The 16768-nt window shown below is 48.6% G+C and overlaps 3 protein-coding genes across 3 annotated transcripts; 1 reads left to right on the plus strand and 2 right to left on the minus strand.

Annotated features, from left to right (window-relative positions):
• Positions 1 to 749: 749 nt before the first annotated feature.
• LOC101754433 lies at positions 750 to 4005 on the minus strand. Its single transcript, XM_004960756.4, has 6 exons — positions 3382 to 4005; positions 3165 to 3278; positions 2633 to 2713; positions 1656 to 1828; positions 1480 to 1576; positions 750 to 1230 (listed from the first exon to the last, which is right to left on the minus strand). The coding sequence occupies exons 1-6, from the start codon at positions 3670 to 3672 to the stop codon at positions 1117 to 1119; spliced, it is 870 nt and encodes a 289-aa protein (XP_004960813.1). The 5' UTR covers positions 3673 to 4005; the 3' UTR covers positions 750 to 1116.
• Positions 4006 to 8686: 4681 nt separating this feature from the next.
• On the plus strand, positions 8687 to 12054 carry LOC101754833 (phosphoenolpyruvate/phosphate translocator 3, chloroplastic). The gene is made up of 9 exons (XM_004960757.4): positions 8687 to 9601; positions 9704 to 9826; positions 10061 to 10213; positions 10303 to 10388; positions 10471 to 10555; positions 10672 to 10791; positions 10887 to 10955; positions 11305 to 11434; positions 11534 to 12054. The coding sequence occupies exons 1-9, from the start codon at positions 9191 to 9193 to the stop codon at positions 11608 to 11610; spliced, it is 1254 nt and encodes a 417-aa protein (XP_004960814.1). The 5' UTR covers positions 8687 to 9190; the 3' UTR covers positions 11611 to 12054.
• A 946-nt stretch (positions 12055 to 13000) lies between these two features.
• Positions 13001 to 16379, minus strand: LOC101755234 (phospholipase D alpha 1-like). Its single transcript, XM_012844721.3, is given in 3 exon segments — positions 13001 to 15006; positions 15009 to 15594; positions 15720 to 16379. Coding segments are annotated over 3 exon segments (2466 nt in total). The 5' UTR covers positions 15828 to 16379; the 3' UTR covers positions 13001 to 13234.
• Positions 16380 to 16768: the final 389 nt, after the last annotated feature.

A 16768-nucleotide genomic window follows, 5' to 3' on the forward strand; every position in this document is an offset into this window, starting at 1 on the left:
AGCATTGCTCCCCTTTGTCTAAGGTAGCATTGCTGCCCTAGATGCAGCTCCGTCCATTCATCACTGCAATTAATCCTGGGCGGTTCGGAAATGTAATCTCTGCATGCTGCGTATATGATCCAGAAAGCTGGAACAGCAAAAGGATTCGCATTCGTGACTCGGACGAAGACCGTTGAGAGCTGTGACTCCTTTGAAAGTAAGTGTGAGGGCATGACATACAGTACTAGTGTACTCTGTACTACCGAAGATTGGATTGGTCTAGTGATATGCCATGGTTTTTGCTATAAATATTGGTGTGCCGATTTTTGACAATGAACCAATTAGTAGCTAAAATGCTTAGACTTTACCTTGATTTTGGCTAGGCAAATATTGGAAGCCAACCAATCAAGCTCTGAATCCCGTTGGCAGTATATAGAAGAAATTGTAGACGACTTAAGCAGTCGTAGGATTACTATGGAAGATAGAGATAAGTAGGGATTAGGCCCAATCTCTAAAATACTTGTCAGGTCCACCAGTCCAGCCCAATTATCTGGATTAGGCCCATGAAAGCAATCCCTCCCTTGTTGGACGACATCAGTGGCAGGCCCACTTCGAAATGCGCACACGGTCCCGTCCAAACAAATATTGAACATCAGGTAGGCGTTGTACCGGTACTATGCAATTCTGAAAAAGTATCCCTTCATTCCGCTCAAAAACAAAAGTATCCCCTTATCACGGCGACCATGCATCATGATATTATATTTTTTCCGGAACATATAAAAAACAAAAGTCACATACAAAAAGGATCTGTCATATCAAAATCATACAGTCTTAAAATGGAGTATAATAAAAAAAGCCATAGTGTTGGGAAAACAAGAGAGCGTATTACACGATAGCAATCTCTATACTTCTATACTGTACATTCAGAAGTTCCAGCGATAGGATGTCCTAATGTTGCCTCACAGTTGTAGTACACATGGCCCAGATGCCACATTCCATGCACTTGCACCAGGGCACTTAGCTTCAGCAGAACTCTGAACTCACCTGGACACTGCACTCAGCTATATTTCTAACAGTAACAGCAACTACTTGTGCTTGTGTGTCTAGTTTAAATCTCAGTAGCGTGTGTAAGCGTAGTCAGAGGAGAACATCATTGTCGTCCCCAAGAATTGACAGAGAGAATGGTGCAATTGCAACATTGAACGTTGAAGATCCAGCCTTGTCGATGTGCTTCATTTCAAAATCACCTTCCTACAATTCAAAATGGTGTTAAGGTAAGCGCCAGTGGCATGTCAGTATTCAAATATGCCAAGGCAGATCCTATGCGGCTGAAAAAACTTTAAGGGGAAATTAATTTAAATTAATTGCTTCTTTTTGGGCTCCACACCCCATAGTGCATCCCTTTTGTATATGAAAAAGGGTAATGCTAAAGTAAAACAAGAAATTGTGGTTGAATTGTACTCAAAATAAGAAAGGCAATGCAGAGAACTGTAAAGTTACCATTCTCCCATTTGGAGTGCTCAATGGGCACGCAGAAGAGTACTCAAAACCAGTCCTTGGGAATATGACAGGTTGCTCTCCCACTACACCAACTCCCCTGAAACAACAAAAGAGTCTGTCTTATTAGCATATCCTTGTCACAATTAAATGAGAGTTATAGTACAATAAATACTAACCAAATGTTCTCTGTCCTTCCATTTCCATCTGTGACAATCCAATGTCTTCTAAGAAGCTGAACAGGGCGCTGAGAATTATTCGTAATTCTGATCCTATAAGCAAAAAAGAATTGGCCCTTCAATGGCTGGCTCCGGCTTTCAATATAGACGCTCCTGACTTGAACCCTTATCCCCTAAAATTTGAAACTCCAACTGATTTAGAAAAATTGATTGCACTCAAAGCTATGAAGTAAAACTTCATCTAAGTTAATCATATATAGTATCTCTATCAAGATTATGAGAAAGTAAAGTCCTTTTGGTGTCTTTCTCAGTCAGTGACAGGTTTACTGGTAACCTAAGATTCCTAGGCTGCTTCACCTTTTTATCAATAGCGGAACTTCCTTGACATCTCAAGTTTTACATGCGAATTAGCATTGCAGAATCGGACTTCTATATGCCAAAAATTTCAGAAACTACTCTAATATGCAGGTTCCAGTCAAAGACGCATTTTAATTGCGGAGTCCAATATATTGAAAAGCACCGACCAGATTCAAATAATGGATACTCCCATGTTCATTTTCTACAAACATGCTGAAACATGTGAAGGAAAATGGATGGTGGACAGGCACGAGAAAAGGATGTGAGTATGGAAAATGAGTGTCAAAACATGTGACAGGATAACTGGTCCCCAACGTGTGAAAATTTGACCTGGTCAGGTGGAAATGGAACATAATTTCCTGAAGACCTTGACCCTGTAGTCACTTCTTTGTGGATTTCCTCATAACTTTATACCAGTTTCTTAGTGGATTCATGCTCAGATAACAAGCTGGGTACTTTTCAACACTCAATATATTCATATGAAAAGCGATACTACTTTATAAAGAAATAGGTCTCAACATTCAGATGGATTTCTAGGATAGCAAATAGCATAGTATTTTCCAAACTGAAAAGGGGATGTAAAATCACAGTAAACTAAAAATTTAAAGGAGAAGACTTACCAGAGTTGTAGCATCACTAGAGCATTTGAGGAGGGAGTGTGGAGCCAAAATCTTTAATTCATCTCGGTATTTAGCAGCATCCTGGGAAGCATGATTGCAGGAAATGAAAATCACAAACATGGTGGGGCCACTTAGAGAGAAAAATAACAAACTAACTACCATAAGTGGTACAATTGAAAAAAAAAACACCTAGCAGAAGTGGAACAACTGAAAGTTCAAACCATGAGGCTGGAATTCAGGACAGACAATTCCAAACATGAGAATGAAGCAGAAGACTGTAAGAGCTCATGCGGTCAGGCCTAGTGTCCCAAGACTTCCTCTGGATTTCTAGAACGTGAAAAGGAATCATGTAGTCTCGTCATAAGACGCATCATGCATGGTCTTCGCTCTTCAGAAAGTCTTGCCTAATCAAGTCTTTGTCTTCCAAGTTTGATAATGCTAGTGCTTGTTTAGACTTTAGACACATAGCAACTAAGCGTGGTAAGCTTGGAGTTGAATTGCTTGGAACAACGGTGATGCATGAGTAGAATACCTCAAACCTCTCCTCCTCGATGGCCTTCCTCATCAATCGGCGGAGGCGCAGCACAGGCTCCTCCTCCTCGAACGACCTGAGCGAGTCCCTCAACCTCGCTGCTTCCTTGTAATCCTGCACAGCGAATCTCAATTTTGCGGTCAAAAAGCCCAATTTGGATGAATCTCAACGAAACTGCAAACTTTAGACCATTTTGCATTGGTGTCTATTCCGGTACCTCGAATTGGGCGGCCACGGCGAGCTGCTGCTTAAGCATGGCGTACTTCTGGCTCCTCATTAGGAGCGACGCCGCCGCCTTCTCCTCCTCCTTCCGCGCCACCTCCTCCCTCTCCTCGTCCCTCCCCGGCGAATTCGAGCTCGAGTTCGCGTCCGAGGCCGCTGCCGACGCCACAACCGCCCGGCGAGCCGCGGGTAGCCTACCTCGCGGCCACCTCGCAGTTCTTGGCCTCCGCCCCATCCACGCCGCCGTCGGCGCCGGAGACGAAGACCTCAGACCCGCCCACTGCATCCTCGTCTCCCTTCTCCCGAAACCAGATCGAATTGGTTCTCCAAGAAAATAGAAAGGAAAGAAATCGAATTCAGTGGCACTTCGATGAACAGATCCCTGCGGTTTGTTGGAGGCCGGCGAGTGGATGCCCAGGCTTCGCTCCCCTCCTCGCCGCTAAAATTAGGCGCCGCTCTTGCCCTCCATTTCTGTGGCTCCGCCGCTTGCCAAGAAAACCAAGGCACCAACGAACAGGGGAGGACAACGAGGGGGGAAAAAATCTTAGATAATGTGCGAATTAGCCGGGTGGAGATCAATTATTTGGTCGGATACGACATGGAACACGTCGGAGTCGGGGCGCCCCGGGAGTAAAAGATCCCGCCTTGTGGGGGTGCCGGCCACGCCACAACCGCAAGGTCCAGCCACCGGCCACCGAAGTCCGCACTCCGCAGCCGCAAATAGTTCGTCGGCGGTGACCACTTGCTGACATGCCAGTGGGATGAAAATCTCCATCGGTATTTTAATTCCACATTTCGAAGGTTTTACAGACATGTTTAAATTACAACGAAGAAAGTTACTGAAATATGAGCTGACAGAGCACGTCAATAACTTTTGTTCCGGGAAAATCAGCATGAGGTGGTATTTTAGCATGTGTTGAAACAAACAGATTTGTAAGTTGTAACGAACAAATTATATTCCTCACCTTGCATATTACAACAATCTGCAAGGTCCGCTAGCTTGGTGCGAATGTTTCATTGCTAATTAAATTTGGATAAAATATTTGACCATATGAATTCGTTGGTCGATGTATACCTTTAAGGGGCCTCTTTGTAACGCAGCATTCTCAAAATACATAAATAAGAAAAACATATGATTGAAGCGCTTATACAGTTGAAATTCTTTAGTTACAAACACAACATGTTGGACGTGGCACATGAAGAACACATTTTTTTTAAGACGTGCATAGCACGTTTTTCATTAAGAAGCGGAGAATTACAAAGATGAAGTTTCGGGAGAAACCACAAAGAGCAGAGTTACAAGAGCTATGACCTGCGACAAATAGCACAAACACGACAACAGAGAAGAAAACCACCTCACCACCACCACACAAAACATGACCTAAGACGACTAAAGCCTACAGGGGAGAAAGACGTCATGAACACACACACGTCACCGACTGTCTAACAACCAGAAGCCAACGGAGGTAAACTGAGGAGGTCATGCAAGACGATACCTCCAGGCAGGAAGCGACGCCAACGCCGTCATCGTCCGTCCGTCTCCGAGGGAGTAGACTAAGTCTTCACCTAGCAAAAACTGTTAGCTTTGGTGGTCGCAACAACACCCCTAGCGAGGTGAGCTACGTCCAAGGACGCAACCGTCGTCGACCCTGGCAAATGCCCGGCCAGGCTTTCGCCAAAGGCCCCCAAAACCAACTTTGCACAACAAACCGCCGAGGCCTGGATGATAGCCAAAGCGATGGGATGGCAGCGAGTAATCCATGGTGACGACGATGAGGAACATCCGCAGTCACAATAGAAAGGGGCCGCCATCACCACGACCGAAAAAATGACCATGGAGCGACCAGGCGACCGAAGGGGAAGTAGGCGGGCCCACCAGAGGAGCCCATGCCGAAGCCCTCCATTTTCCCAGCAACACTTGACGATGAGGTGGCGACCCGAAGCACCATGGGGAAGATGAAGACCCATCCTCCCATCCCTGCCAACGAAGAAGATGGCTGGAGGAGGTATGACCCCACGAGCGACAACCATCGACAGAAAGAGCAAGCAACCCAAGAGTGAGCGACCCACGGTGACAAGGCGAGTCACCCCCGGGCCGTCCTTGAAGAGCTACCGAAACACGACCAGGGTGAGGTGGGGTGAAGGGAAGAGGAGGAGAAGGAAGAGAAAGAAGCGACCTTGGGGTCCGGCACGCCTCGGTTGGAAGTCCCCGCAGTCGCCCTCCTACAGGCGACAACGAAGAGGAGAGAGCGACGGCGACCTGCTGTGGTGGTGCGAGGGAGCCCCCACGCTGCCCCGGGGAGGGCAGACCGTGTCGGTGGGAGGCAGATTCAGCGACACTGGACCCGGCAACGACGGCGGCAGTGGGGACCGCCCCACATCATGGGCGAGGGCTTGGTGGCGCATGCCGGGCCCTCGGTGTGCGGTCCCCTACGGGAGCGATGGTGTGGAGCCGGCTCCCTGGCGAGTAGCCGCCCGCGGCGGCACGGATCGGACAGCTCGAAGCGGCGGCGGGCTCCCCGATGGACGGACCCCCACAAGGCAGCGCGACGAGCCCTCACATGGATCTGGGACCAAGGAAGGATGGATCTTGCGTCACCTGCGAGGAGAAGGGGGATCTGAGCCCCGCGGCTGTCTGCGAGGAGGAGGGGGATCTGAGCCCCGCGGCGGTTGGGACAGTGGTAGCGGACTTGGGCTGAAGCCCCCCGAGTCGCCAAGGACGGCGACGTGTTGTCCTCTCGCCTTTGCAGGGGGAAATTTAGGCTTCGGAGCTGGGCGGGGAGGCGCGGCGGCCGCCCGAGTCACCCAGCTAGCGACGTGGGGGCGAGTCCCTATTTCCTGAAGCTCTCCGTCCTTCCCATGAACACATGAATCCTAAGGCACAAAGGAAAGAAAACATGAGGTTGGTTGTCATGCTTATTTTCCTCCAAATTTTTCATAAAAGAACCTATTTCATAAGAAGTTCAAAGGAATTAGTAGGTTCCAATCTTTTTTTCCAAAGCCTCTCGTATGATTTCTCATAGAATTGAAATCGTCCATAATTCTCTACTTTTCCTCCATTCCAATTTCCAAGGAAAACTTTATTGTGAATATATATTATTTTTATGGTTGGTGGAGGATGAGGGTCCTAGCCTTCTCCTTCCAAAACAGCTACGGTTTCTAAGAAATACTCGCGTAATATTTTTTACTATAGTAACATCAGCTCATCCAAACGAACTACAAGCCAATAAAGAGCCATTTTATTTTGGCCGGCTCCCGCGAGTCGAAGAAGCTGGAGCCAAACCCGAAGTTTTGATGCTCGTGCCCACGGGGAGATTTTCAAGGTCGCCATCTACCGTTTGAACGGATCATATTTTTCCTCTAACGATATTTACATTTTTTTTTTCTTAGAGCATGCATGTTTCTATTGCACATGGAAGGTGCTACACACGTGATAAGTCATGCTAAATTGAAGAGTCGTGATCATACATTTCACACATCCAATGTATCTAGAGTTGCATTGCGCACATGTCTACCACTAGGATTTGGACTTCTTGAACAATATGTGAATGCAGTGCTGCTTCCATTTTCAAATTTCAAGTACCAGTGTACGAAACCTGGAACAGTTTTTTGTTTTTTTCCTTTCCCAAAATTAAAACTGTTACTGCTTCTCTATTTAAAAAAACCAAAACCAAGTGAAAAACGTGGTGCGTCGCCTTACCCTCCGCATAGCATAAAATTAATCTCGATGTATGTTCACCTTCAGATACTATATAGTGGGTGCATTAAGGTGAATTGCTTTGTCATTGCTATGTTGATATTGTAGACAGATCCCTGTAATTGATTACTTTGCCAGTTTTAGACCCTGGGCCTGAAAATTTTCTTCTCAGTGCCTGAGTGAACATATGCCTGGTATCCATTACAGCCATGCCAATGAGTAGCCAGCTTGATTTTCACTGCTCAAATCTTTTGGCAGCTGTCTATTTCTCTGCAAAATAGATTGTGTTTGTGTTGAATGGCATGACCATGATAGTTCCAGGGATATCATGTTTTAAAACTCCTTTAGACTACTTGACACAGGGCATTCTTGCTTCCTTTGTGCCGTGGTGATTACTCATAGTGTTTGCAGCTTTCCTTAATTGCAGATGGCGCCACCAGAAAGATCCAAATATCATACTCCAGTGGGACATGGGAGACCTAACAACTTATGTAACATACTTTATTTAGGTCTCCAGCCGGTCGCTTTGGCCCCTTTGGTCCTGGACGAGGTGAAGCTTTGGGCGCAGGCGGGCTTTCCTAGAATCGGGTCGCTGCTAGATCCTTTTGCGGATGCAGTGCTTTTTTTCTTTCAGTGGTCTGTTGTATTTTTGTTTTCTTTCCTTTCTATGTGCTCTTCGTCTGTAACAAACATTTGTGCTTCTCTTCTACTTAATGAAAACGTGCTTTGCACGTTCTCAAAAAAATATTTAGCACCTAAAGTTAAGGTTCTTCGGATGGATTCGAAATTTCAAATATTTTTGTTAAGTAGTTATCTCTAGACGTGATAGAGGCTGTTTGGCAGGCGTAGGTTAAACTTTAGTACCTGTCACATCAGATGTTTGGACACTAATTAGGAGTGTTAAATATAAGCTAATTATAAAACTAATTACACAATTCCTAGGCTAAATCACGAGATGAATCTATTAAACCTAATTAGTCCATGATTTGACAATGTAGTGCTACAGTAATCATTTGCTAATGATGGATTAATTAGGCTTAATAGATTCGTCTCGCGATTTAGCCTAGGGGTTTTGCTATTAGTTTTATAATTAGCTCATATTTGTCCTCCTAATTAGCATCCGAACATCCGATGTGACAGGACTAAACTTTAGCCCCTGCTATCCAAACAATTTATTTATGTGTTAACCTCTTGTCAAGTGCCATTTACCACATGGCATTTCTTTTGAAATATTGAAATATAACGTAGTAGTTGCACCTCATTCATGGATGTGTATGAATGTGTATTGGAATGATATTTGGATTTGTATGTGCATGACAAATTAATATTGATTGTGAATGTATGAACATGCAAGCTAAATTTGTATGAACGGAAATATAGCTACAAACATATTTTGGTGTTAAATACCATTTTCTTTTATATAAAAGAAATATATTTCGCCCGTAGCAAGCACGATAGAAAAAGAAGCATGAGGCGTAGTAGCTTGAAGAGGCATCAGCTAGGAGCGGATCTGCCACTGGACGGAGGAAGGGTCGCTGTGGCGTCCAAAAACGCATTCAGCAATGCTGGTCCCGGTCCGGCGGCCACCTGCGTCAGCGGAGAGGAGCGAGCTCGTGGCCGGGAAAACCCATGCGCTGGTCGCCGGGAAAGAAAAAGCCTCTGCAGTCTGCATCAGTGCAGCCGCCCAGACATGCCCAGCCATCGTGCGGGGCGCTCCGTTTTTAGTCTCCCTTCGCCGAAACCGCACCGCGCCTCCGGTCCGGTCGCCCCCCTCCTCTCACGCCGGTAGCCCGGTCCGCGCCACGCCTTCCGGACTCCCACTCGCCCTAGGCCACTACCCTCCGCTTCCCGCCGCCGCCCCGCATCACGCGCCACGGGCGAGGCGGCAACAGCGGCCACCCGCCATCCCTTTCCTTCTCGAACTCCTCCTCCTTCTCCTCCCCCCTGCTGCGCTCCATAAATGGCCGCGCCGTGACAGCGGCAGCGCCCCGCCCTTCGCCGCTCCCCGCTCCAGAAACCCAGGAAGCCCACCGGATTCGTGGCCATTGTCTCTGTATACTCTATACGCGAGCCAAGAACCGAGAAACACAGGAGGGGGCGCCGCGAGATGCAGAGCATGGCGGCGTCGTGCTCCTCATCCTCTAGAGCCTGGGCCGCGGCGCGACGCTCGTACCCGGCCCCCGCCCTGCCTCCCTCGAGCCACGTCGCGTTCTCTTCCTCCCCGCCTTCTACTCACGGCTGCCGCTGGCCGGTCGCCGGCTCCGGCGGGCCGGCGCTCCCGCTCGGCATTCGCGGAGGCCTGCGGCCGCTGCCGTCTCCCCTGCTCCCGGCGGGCGTCGGCAGGGCCGGCGCCGCGGCGAGGACGCGGACGGCGGCGGCGGCAGCGGCGTCGCTGCCGGCGGAGGACGGGGGAGGTAAACCAGAGGGCGCCGCCGGCATTTCGCGGACTTTGCAGCTCGGGGCCATGATCCTCGTATGGTACATGCTCAACATCTACTTCAACATCTACAACAAGCTGGTTCGCCGTTTCGTCCCTATTCGATCGATTCCCGGTCATTTCCTAATGGATTCTTCAGCCAAATCGAATCTTCTAAATTGTTTTCAACTGTGATTTGCGCAGGTTCTCAAAGCCGTTCCCTTTCCGTACACCATCACCACCTTCCAGTTCGCATCAGGATCCTTCTTCATCACACTCATGTGGCTGCTGAATCTGCATCCCAAACCAAGGCTCTCCCTTAAACAGGTAATAAACAAAAAAGAAGATTACTAATATTTTTTGTTACTTGTTGATGTCAAATCACGAGAAAGCCGGCTCGATTGCACGGGTACATGTTGCAATTGAAATATTTATTTCTGAAACAGAGTTGTCTTTGTCATTTTTCCCTAGCATCTCACTGAATATTATATTTGATGATTATAAAATTGGTTTACTCATATGACTGATGTGGTGAGCTGTTGTTTTTGTTTGCTGAGGCAGTATGCAAAGATCCTGCCTCTTGCTTTAATCCACATGCTGGGAAATGTTTTCACCAATTTGAGTTTGGGCAAGGTGGCTGTCTCCTTCACGCACACCATCAAGGCCATGGAGCCCTTCTTCTCTGTCCTTCTCTCTGTCCTGTTTCTTGGAGAGGTAATTGGTTTGCACCTTCGCTGATCTTTTCACCTTAAAAGTGGAGTACTCCATATAACATTTGTTTCCCTGTTCTATTGTTTGTACAGACACCTTCTTTATTGGTGTTGGGTTCGCTCGTCCCTATTGTTGGTGGAGTTTTATTGGCATCCATGACTGAAGTTTCTTTCAACTGGTAAGTGGCGCCTTCAATGTGTAGTCAAAGAGTTCACTCCAAGCAATATGGTGTATTTGATTCTCATATTCTGAGGAAACAGGATTGGATTTTGGAGCGCCATGGCTTCAAATCTTACCAACCAATCACGGAATGTTTTCAGCAAGAAACTTCTCGCTGACAAAGAGGTGACCTTTCCCCCTCTAAGGCTCTTATAATCTACCCTAATTTCAGATTTGCAACAGTGCATCAATGTATATGCTGTGAACACTGCACCCCCTCACACAACTCGTTCTCACTACAGGACAATTTGGATGATATAAACCTCTTCTCGATAATGACTATCATGGCATTCTTGTTGTCTGCTCCACTAATGCTATCTGTAGAAGGCATCAAGTTTAGTCCATCGTACCTGCAGAGTGCTGTAAGTCTTGCCAACTTTGAAAAACATATCCCTAATATTTCACCTCTTCTCCACTAATATGAATTTGACTAACACTAAATTTTCTGGGTTTGCAGGGTGTTAATGTAAAAGAACTATGTGTGAAAGCAGCACTTGCTGGCACATGTTTCCATTTTTACCAACAGGTGAGGCCAGTCTCCACTAAAAAAAACATTTTTTGTGGTTTCTCAGGGGTTGCTAAAATTGTCTGTTAGTGGATACTATGGTTGGCTACTTAGATAGAAACAAACTACATACTAATTGCTAGCTGCATGTGGTCCTGTTTTGTACTTACTGCTGTGGTCTGGCTCTTTCAATCCGAATATGATACTATCTTGGGTTATGTTGAATTATTTTTATTTTGAGACAACAATGTATCAGGTTTTTCCGCATAAGCTTCTATTAGTTTTTTGGTTATCTTTTATCTAAGTATTACCATGAATTCTGCTCCACATCGAATTACCTATAATAAAGTTTCTATTTGTTTCTTGGCAGGTTTCGTACAGTTTATTGGCTAGAGTATCTCCTGTGACCCATTCAGTTACGAACTCTCTCAAACGTGTGGTGGTTATCGTGTCAACCGTTCTCTTCTTCAGAACTCCAATTTCACCTATAAATGCCTTAGGTACATCACACTTAAACTGATGATATGCTTCATGCAAGTACCAATAACCCACCATCCAATTTATGTGTATCTGAATTGCATTATTTTTCTTGCCTGCAGGAACTGGGGTTGCTCTTGCTGGAGTTTTCCTGTACTCTCAATTCAAAAAGGCAAAACCGAAGGCTAAGGCTGCATAAATACAACCACCTGATGAGGTAACAAACTATAGAAGGGTCAAGAATTTGGGAACTGTCAACTGATGTGGTGAAATGGACTCGCCTTCATAATACCAAACATGAAACACCTGTCGCCTCCCCAATTTTGTCTTAACCATATTCTCTGGTCAGCTTCTTTGGCTGTGGGAAGCTTGTACATAAGGGTCAAGGTGTGGTGGGACAACACCAAAATAGCATTGTCAGGTAGTTTTCAAGAGAGTACGAATTTTGGCACATAGTTCCAGATGTCTCAATTAGTGGTAGACTAATACTCTTTAATGTGGGTGAGATTTACCTGTCTCTTTGCTCTTCAAGTCAATGAGTCGAAAATTGGCAGAATGGTCACAGTAGATTGGCTTCCCATCAAAACATAGTTAAGTTTTCTCTTTCTAATTATATTTTCTATTCATATATTACAATTATTCATTTTTTTTGTTGAACTTTATGTGTTGTTTTGCTTGAAAAAAAATCATGGTGATAGTATATGGAACAGACAATCACAAAATCAATAGCTGATATTGACAGCCGTACAAAATTTGCCATGGTTCAATAAAAGATATCGCCTGTGGATAAGAAGCTGAGAAGGTTATCAGCATGAAAAATGAAAAGCTCAAACGGAAAAAAGCAGTGAATGGAGAATTGAGAATCAAACAAGGTTTTTTATGAAAAAAGCAAATAAGGTTTTTTTATGAAAAAAATCAAATAAGGTTTTTATTTGGATATTCTCCTACTACTTCATGTTCCAGGAGCTCCATCAAATCCAATTTACCTAGCACCACATGTTCACGTACAAGAAGCAAAAATGTAGATAAAATTTAAAAATTGATTGGTGCTGCAGTCACACAGTTGTTACATTTGTCCCTGCTTTTATCTTGATATGTGAACTTGTTCAGTTCATACGAGGATATGAATTCAGTAGCAAGAGATCTCCATGATCTTGTTAAGCATTGCAAATGGACATGTTTTTTTTCCACTTATTATTCAGCAAGCAATGGCACAGAAAACTAGTAATCAGTACAAAGAAAACAAACTATGAATGAATCAAAAGCTTAAAATCACCATCAGTTCTCCGTCATGCACACTGCATCAATAAAAGATGCCGCCTTCGTGGATGAGAAGTTGAGAAGATATTCACCATGAAAAATAAAAAGCTGCAGTATTCTTACCTCTTCATGTTCCAGATAAGAAGTTACTTCAATAATTAGGTCCATGTAATCCAATTTACTTAAGCACCACATATGTACTTGTACAAAACAATAAAAATGTAAATAAAATCCAACAAAAATTGAGTGGTGTTACAAGCACAAACAGTTAGTATATCAGTCCAGTTTCTTTTGACGATTGAAATGTAAGCGATACTGCAGAAGAAAAAAGAGTACAAGAACATTATCGATCAGACAATGATGTTTACAAATCAATTTTCATATAGTCGTATAATACTAATAACACACCTAAAATCACCATCAGTCCATTATTTATTTTCTAAAACAAATCAAGAAACTAGTACCGTGTCCTTATTCCAAAAATAACAATCAGCAAAATCTCCAAAGCAAAGCCAAACAAAGAAGAAGATGAGCAGTGCAGTAGTTCAGAGCAGAAAAACAGCCTATGTGGTGAGGATGGGCGGGAGGTAGTCGGACTTGGCGCCGAGCACCCGCGCCTGGGTGTCCGGGAAGAACTCCATCCCCGGCAGCTGCGTCACGGCGCCGTCGGCGGCGACCCCGACGGGGTAGGTGAGCAGGTGCCCCGGCAGGTCGCGCTCGGGCCCGTCGCCGGCGTACAGGTCCCAGTACATGTCCGCCATGGCGTTTACCTTGCGCACGCACTCGAGGCTCTCCGGGCGGGTGAAGGCTTCGTCCACGGCGCCGAGGTGCTCGTACCACAGCGACATCCGGAACCCGTGCACCTGCCCCCTCGCAGGCCGCCCCGCTGCAGCCAGGTGGCGCGGCTGGTACGCGCCCATGGCGATCTCCGAGTCCCGCGCCCCATCCATGGACCTCTGGTTGATGTTGGCCGACCCCACGATGATGTACTCGTCGTCCACGATCATCATCTTGGTGTGGACGTAGATCATGAACCTCCTGTTCTGCTGGGCCCTGATGTAGTTGGTGTCGGGCTCGGCCTCCTCCGTGGGCGCGTATTCGCCGGGCTTCTTGGCCTCCCGGTTTCCGAGGCAGAAGAAGGTCAGGTAGTCCTTGGGGTTGGCGTCGATGCCCTTGGCCTGAATGGCCTGGGCGATGTCGGTGTACATCATCTCCATGGTCCTCCTCTGCCAGTCTAGGATGGCCTGCACGGAGCCGCTCTCCGGGATGCCCTCCGGCCACATGGGCACGACGACGTACACGGTGAACCGCTCGCCGGCCTCGATCTTGCTCACCACCTTCATGGACAGCTCCTTGGGGATGAGGTGCAGCGCGCCGATGTCCTCGGGCTTGATGCCGTCGGCCTTCCAGCAGTAGGAGCTCCCCAAAAAGTACTGGTTCTCGATGTAGATGAAGCTCCTGGCGCGGCGGATGGCGTGGATGTACGCGTCCTGGATGCTCCGGTCAATGATCTGGTCCTTGCCGCTGACGAGCCCGGCCCTGGTGGCGTCGTCAGGGGTGTCCGGGAACCCGAACGCGGCGCCGCCGTCGATGGACCGGAACAGCTGGACGCTCCACGCCGACGGGTCGTCCGGGAACGTAACGGGGGACGGCGGGATGATCTCGTCGGCGAGGTCCCGGAGCTGGAGGAGGAGGTCCTTGCCGCCCTGCTTGCGCCACCGCTGCTCGAAGTTGTAGAGCACGTCCCAGGCCACGGGGCCCTCGAGGCGGCAGTGGATGTCGTGCCAGGGCTCCCTCGGCCCGCCCTTGGCGATGGCGGCGGTCGCGAAGTTGGGCTGGTGGAAGTCATCGTGGTGCGCCGCGCCCAGCGTCCCGAACAGCGGGTGGCACGGCGTGTCGTAGCGCCCGTCGCAGAGGTCCAGCCCGCCCACGAAGCTGACGATGCGCCGCTTCTGCCCCCTCGCCGCCGGCGCCGGCATGTCGTGGTCGACGACGACGATCTTCTGGTGGTGCGTGAACATGGTGGAGATCTGCAGGTCCTGCACGATGCTCCCGGAGTCGTCGGGGTTCCGGGGGCACAGCACGCAGTGCACGTCCGTGCCCTGGAAGTAGTTCATCGTCTCCTCGTCGTGCGTCGCCATGAGGCCGTCCTTCTTGAGCACGCCCACCGAGGTGCGGTCGTCCCAGACCAGCATCAGCACCCGGACGCCCTCGCCGGCCTTCTTCTTGAGCAGCTCACCGAGCGTGACGCCGCCGCCGGGCTTGGGCCGGCCGCCGTCCCTCACCAGCGTGATCTCCGTGTACACCGACCACCCCGTGATGTAGATGAGGTGCTGGCGCCGCTGATGGCGTCGAAGATGTCCTCCCAGCACCGGTGGGGCTCGTAGCACCCGCCGCCGTCGAGCGGGATCCGGGGCACGAAGCCGTCGGGGACGTGCGCGTCCTGGTACAGCGTCACCCTGCACCCCTGCCGCTGGGAGAAGAAGGTGTAGGGCACGCCGGGGTACTTGCCGCTGCGGACGCCGCGGCCCCAGCTGCGGTCCTTGGAGATGTCGAAGTACTGGATCTTGACGTGGACCCTGGCGCCGCTCTCGAGCGGCGTGCGGTCCTTGTCGTTGTCGCCGCCGCCGTCGCAGAGCGGCAGCCAGCGGTCGACCTCGTGGCCGTCGAAGATGTCGCGGACGGGGAGGTAGCCGACGCCGAGGGTGGAGGCGCCGATGGTGTTCTTGGCCCGGATGGTGAAGACGACGTCGGAGGCGAGGTGCGCGCAGTAGACGTGGAAGGACTCGTACCAGCGCGGGCTGGCCGTCTCGTCGGTGAGCGTGCGGGTGCGCCCCACGCGGGCCTTGCCCAGCCCGATGGTCGCGTAGATCTTGTTGGCGCCCTTGCCCACGCCCACCGTGTCCTCGATCCCCTCCACCAGCTGAGCTCGATCAGCAGGTTTCAGTTTCAATTCATGGGTGAGCTCGATCAACGTTTCAGATTTAGGTAGCACGGAAGAAGAAGAAGAGTAGCTTGATCTGAGGAGAGAAGGTGATCATCCCGGACCTTGCGGAGGAAGCCGGGCGCCTGGCTGCTGGGCCGGCTGGAGTTGGAGATCTCCTCCGCCTCGAAGATGGTGACATGAAGCGAGCCATGGAGCAGGATCTTCGCCATGGCTCCGGTCGAGCTCCGATCACCTGCACGCAGCACAGCCAGGCATTCGTGAACGACGTGGGCCGAAACTTGATCGCAACAGAGACGACATGGAGACAGAGATGCAAAGACGAGGAAGAAGAAGCCGACGCACCGAACACGAGTGAAAGAGCAGGAAGCAAATGGAGGCTAGTGACCTCGCCGATGGGTTAAAGGCGAGAGGCGAGCAGCGGGTGTGTGGACAATGGCGGTGGTGCGAAGGAAAGGGCGGGGAGCCATGCGTGGAAGGAGGTCAGGAATAGTAAACCGAGGAGGAAGACCGGGTGCCGTGGGGAGCAGCGCGAACGGAGTGGCCGGACATCGCTGCATGTAAGCCGCTGAGCCTTGCAAATATGGTAATGCTAGACATGTCGCACTGCCATTGACAAGCTCATCGAATAGCTGAAAGCCTGAAACAGACCAGCACAAATATACACGTATGCATGCCCGTTCCATCCGTTATGAATCAATTGTAGCCCACTTTTTGGCTAAAGGACGGGTGATCGATTGTTTAGCATTCATAGTTTAGGTGAACACTGGTTGGAATGCAAAGTGTGCAGTTCAAAGTTACTCCATCGAACAAATGGTGGTGCTTAACTTTTGACTGAAAATGTATATATACCTGTATGATATGCACATTATCATTTTACACATGGTTACTCCAGTTTTTTGGTCTTACATCGGAATGGAGAATTGTGGATAGTTAGAATGTATCGATGTAATACTCCATCCCATGACGCATATTCAGTGGCGGAGAGGGGGGTTGTTCTGTCAAGGGCCAGCCCCCCTATGAACTGCAATTTTTCACTACAAATTTTGAATTCGATGAAATTTTTAGAAAAATTAGCACTGTTGGCCCCCTTGACAGTGAAAAAACGAAATCCTGGCTACGTCCCGGGTGTCGGCAGTGTATGAAGTCCGAA

This window comes from Setaria italica, chromosome III (genome assembly GCF_000263155.2).
Source record: "Setaria italica strain Yugu1 chromosome III, Setaria_italica_v2.0, whole genome shotgun sequence".
NCBI classification, from domain to species: domain Eukaryota; kingdom Viridiplantae; phylum Streptophyta; class Magnoliopsida; order Poales; family Poaceae; genus Setaria; species Setaria italica.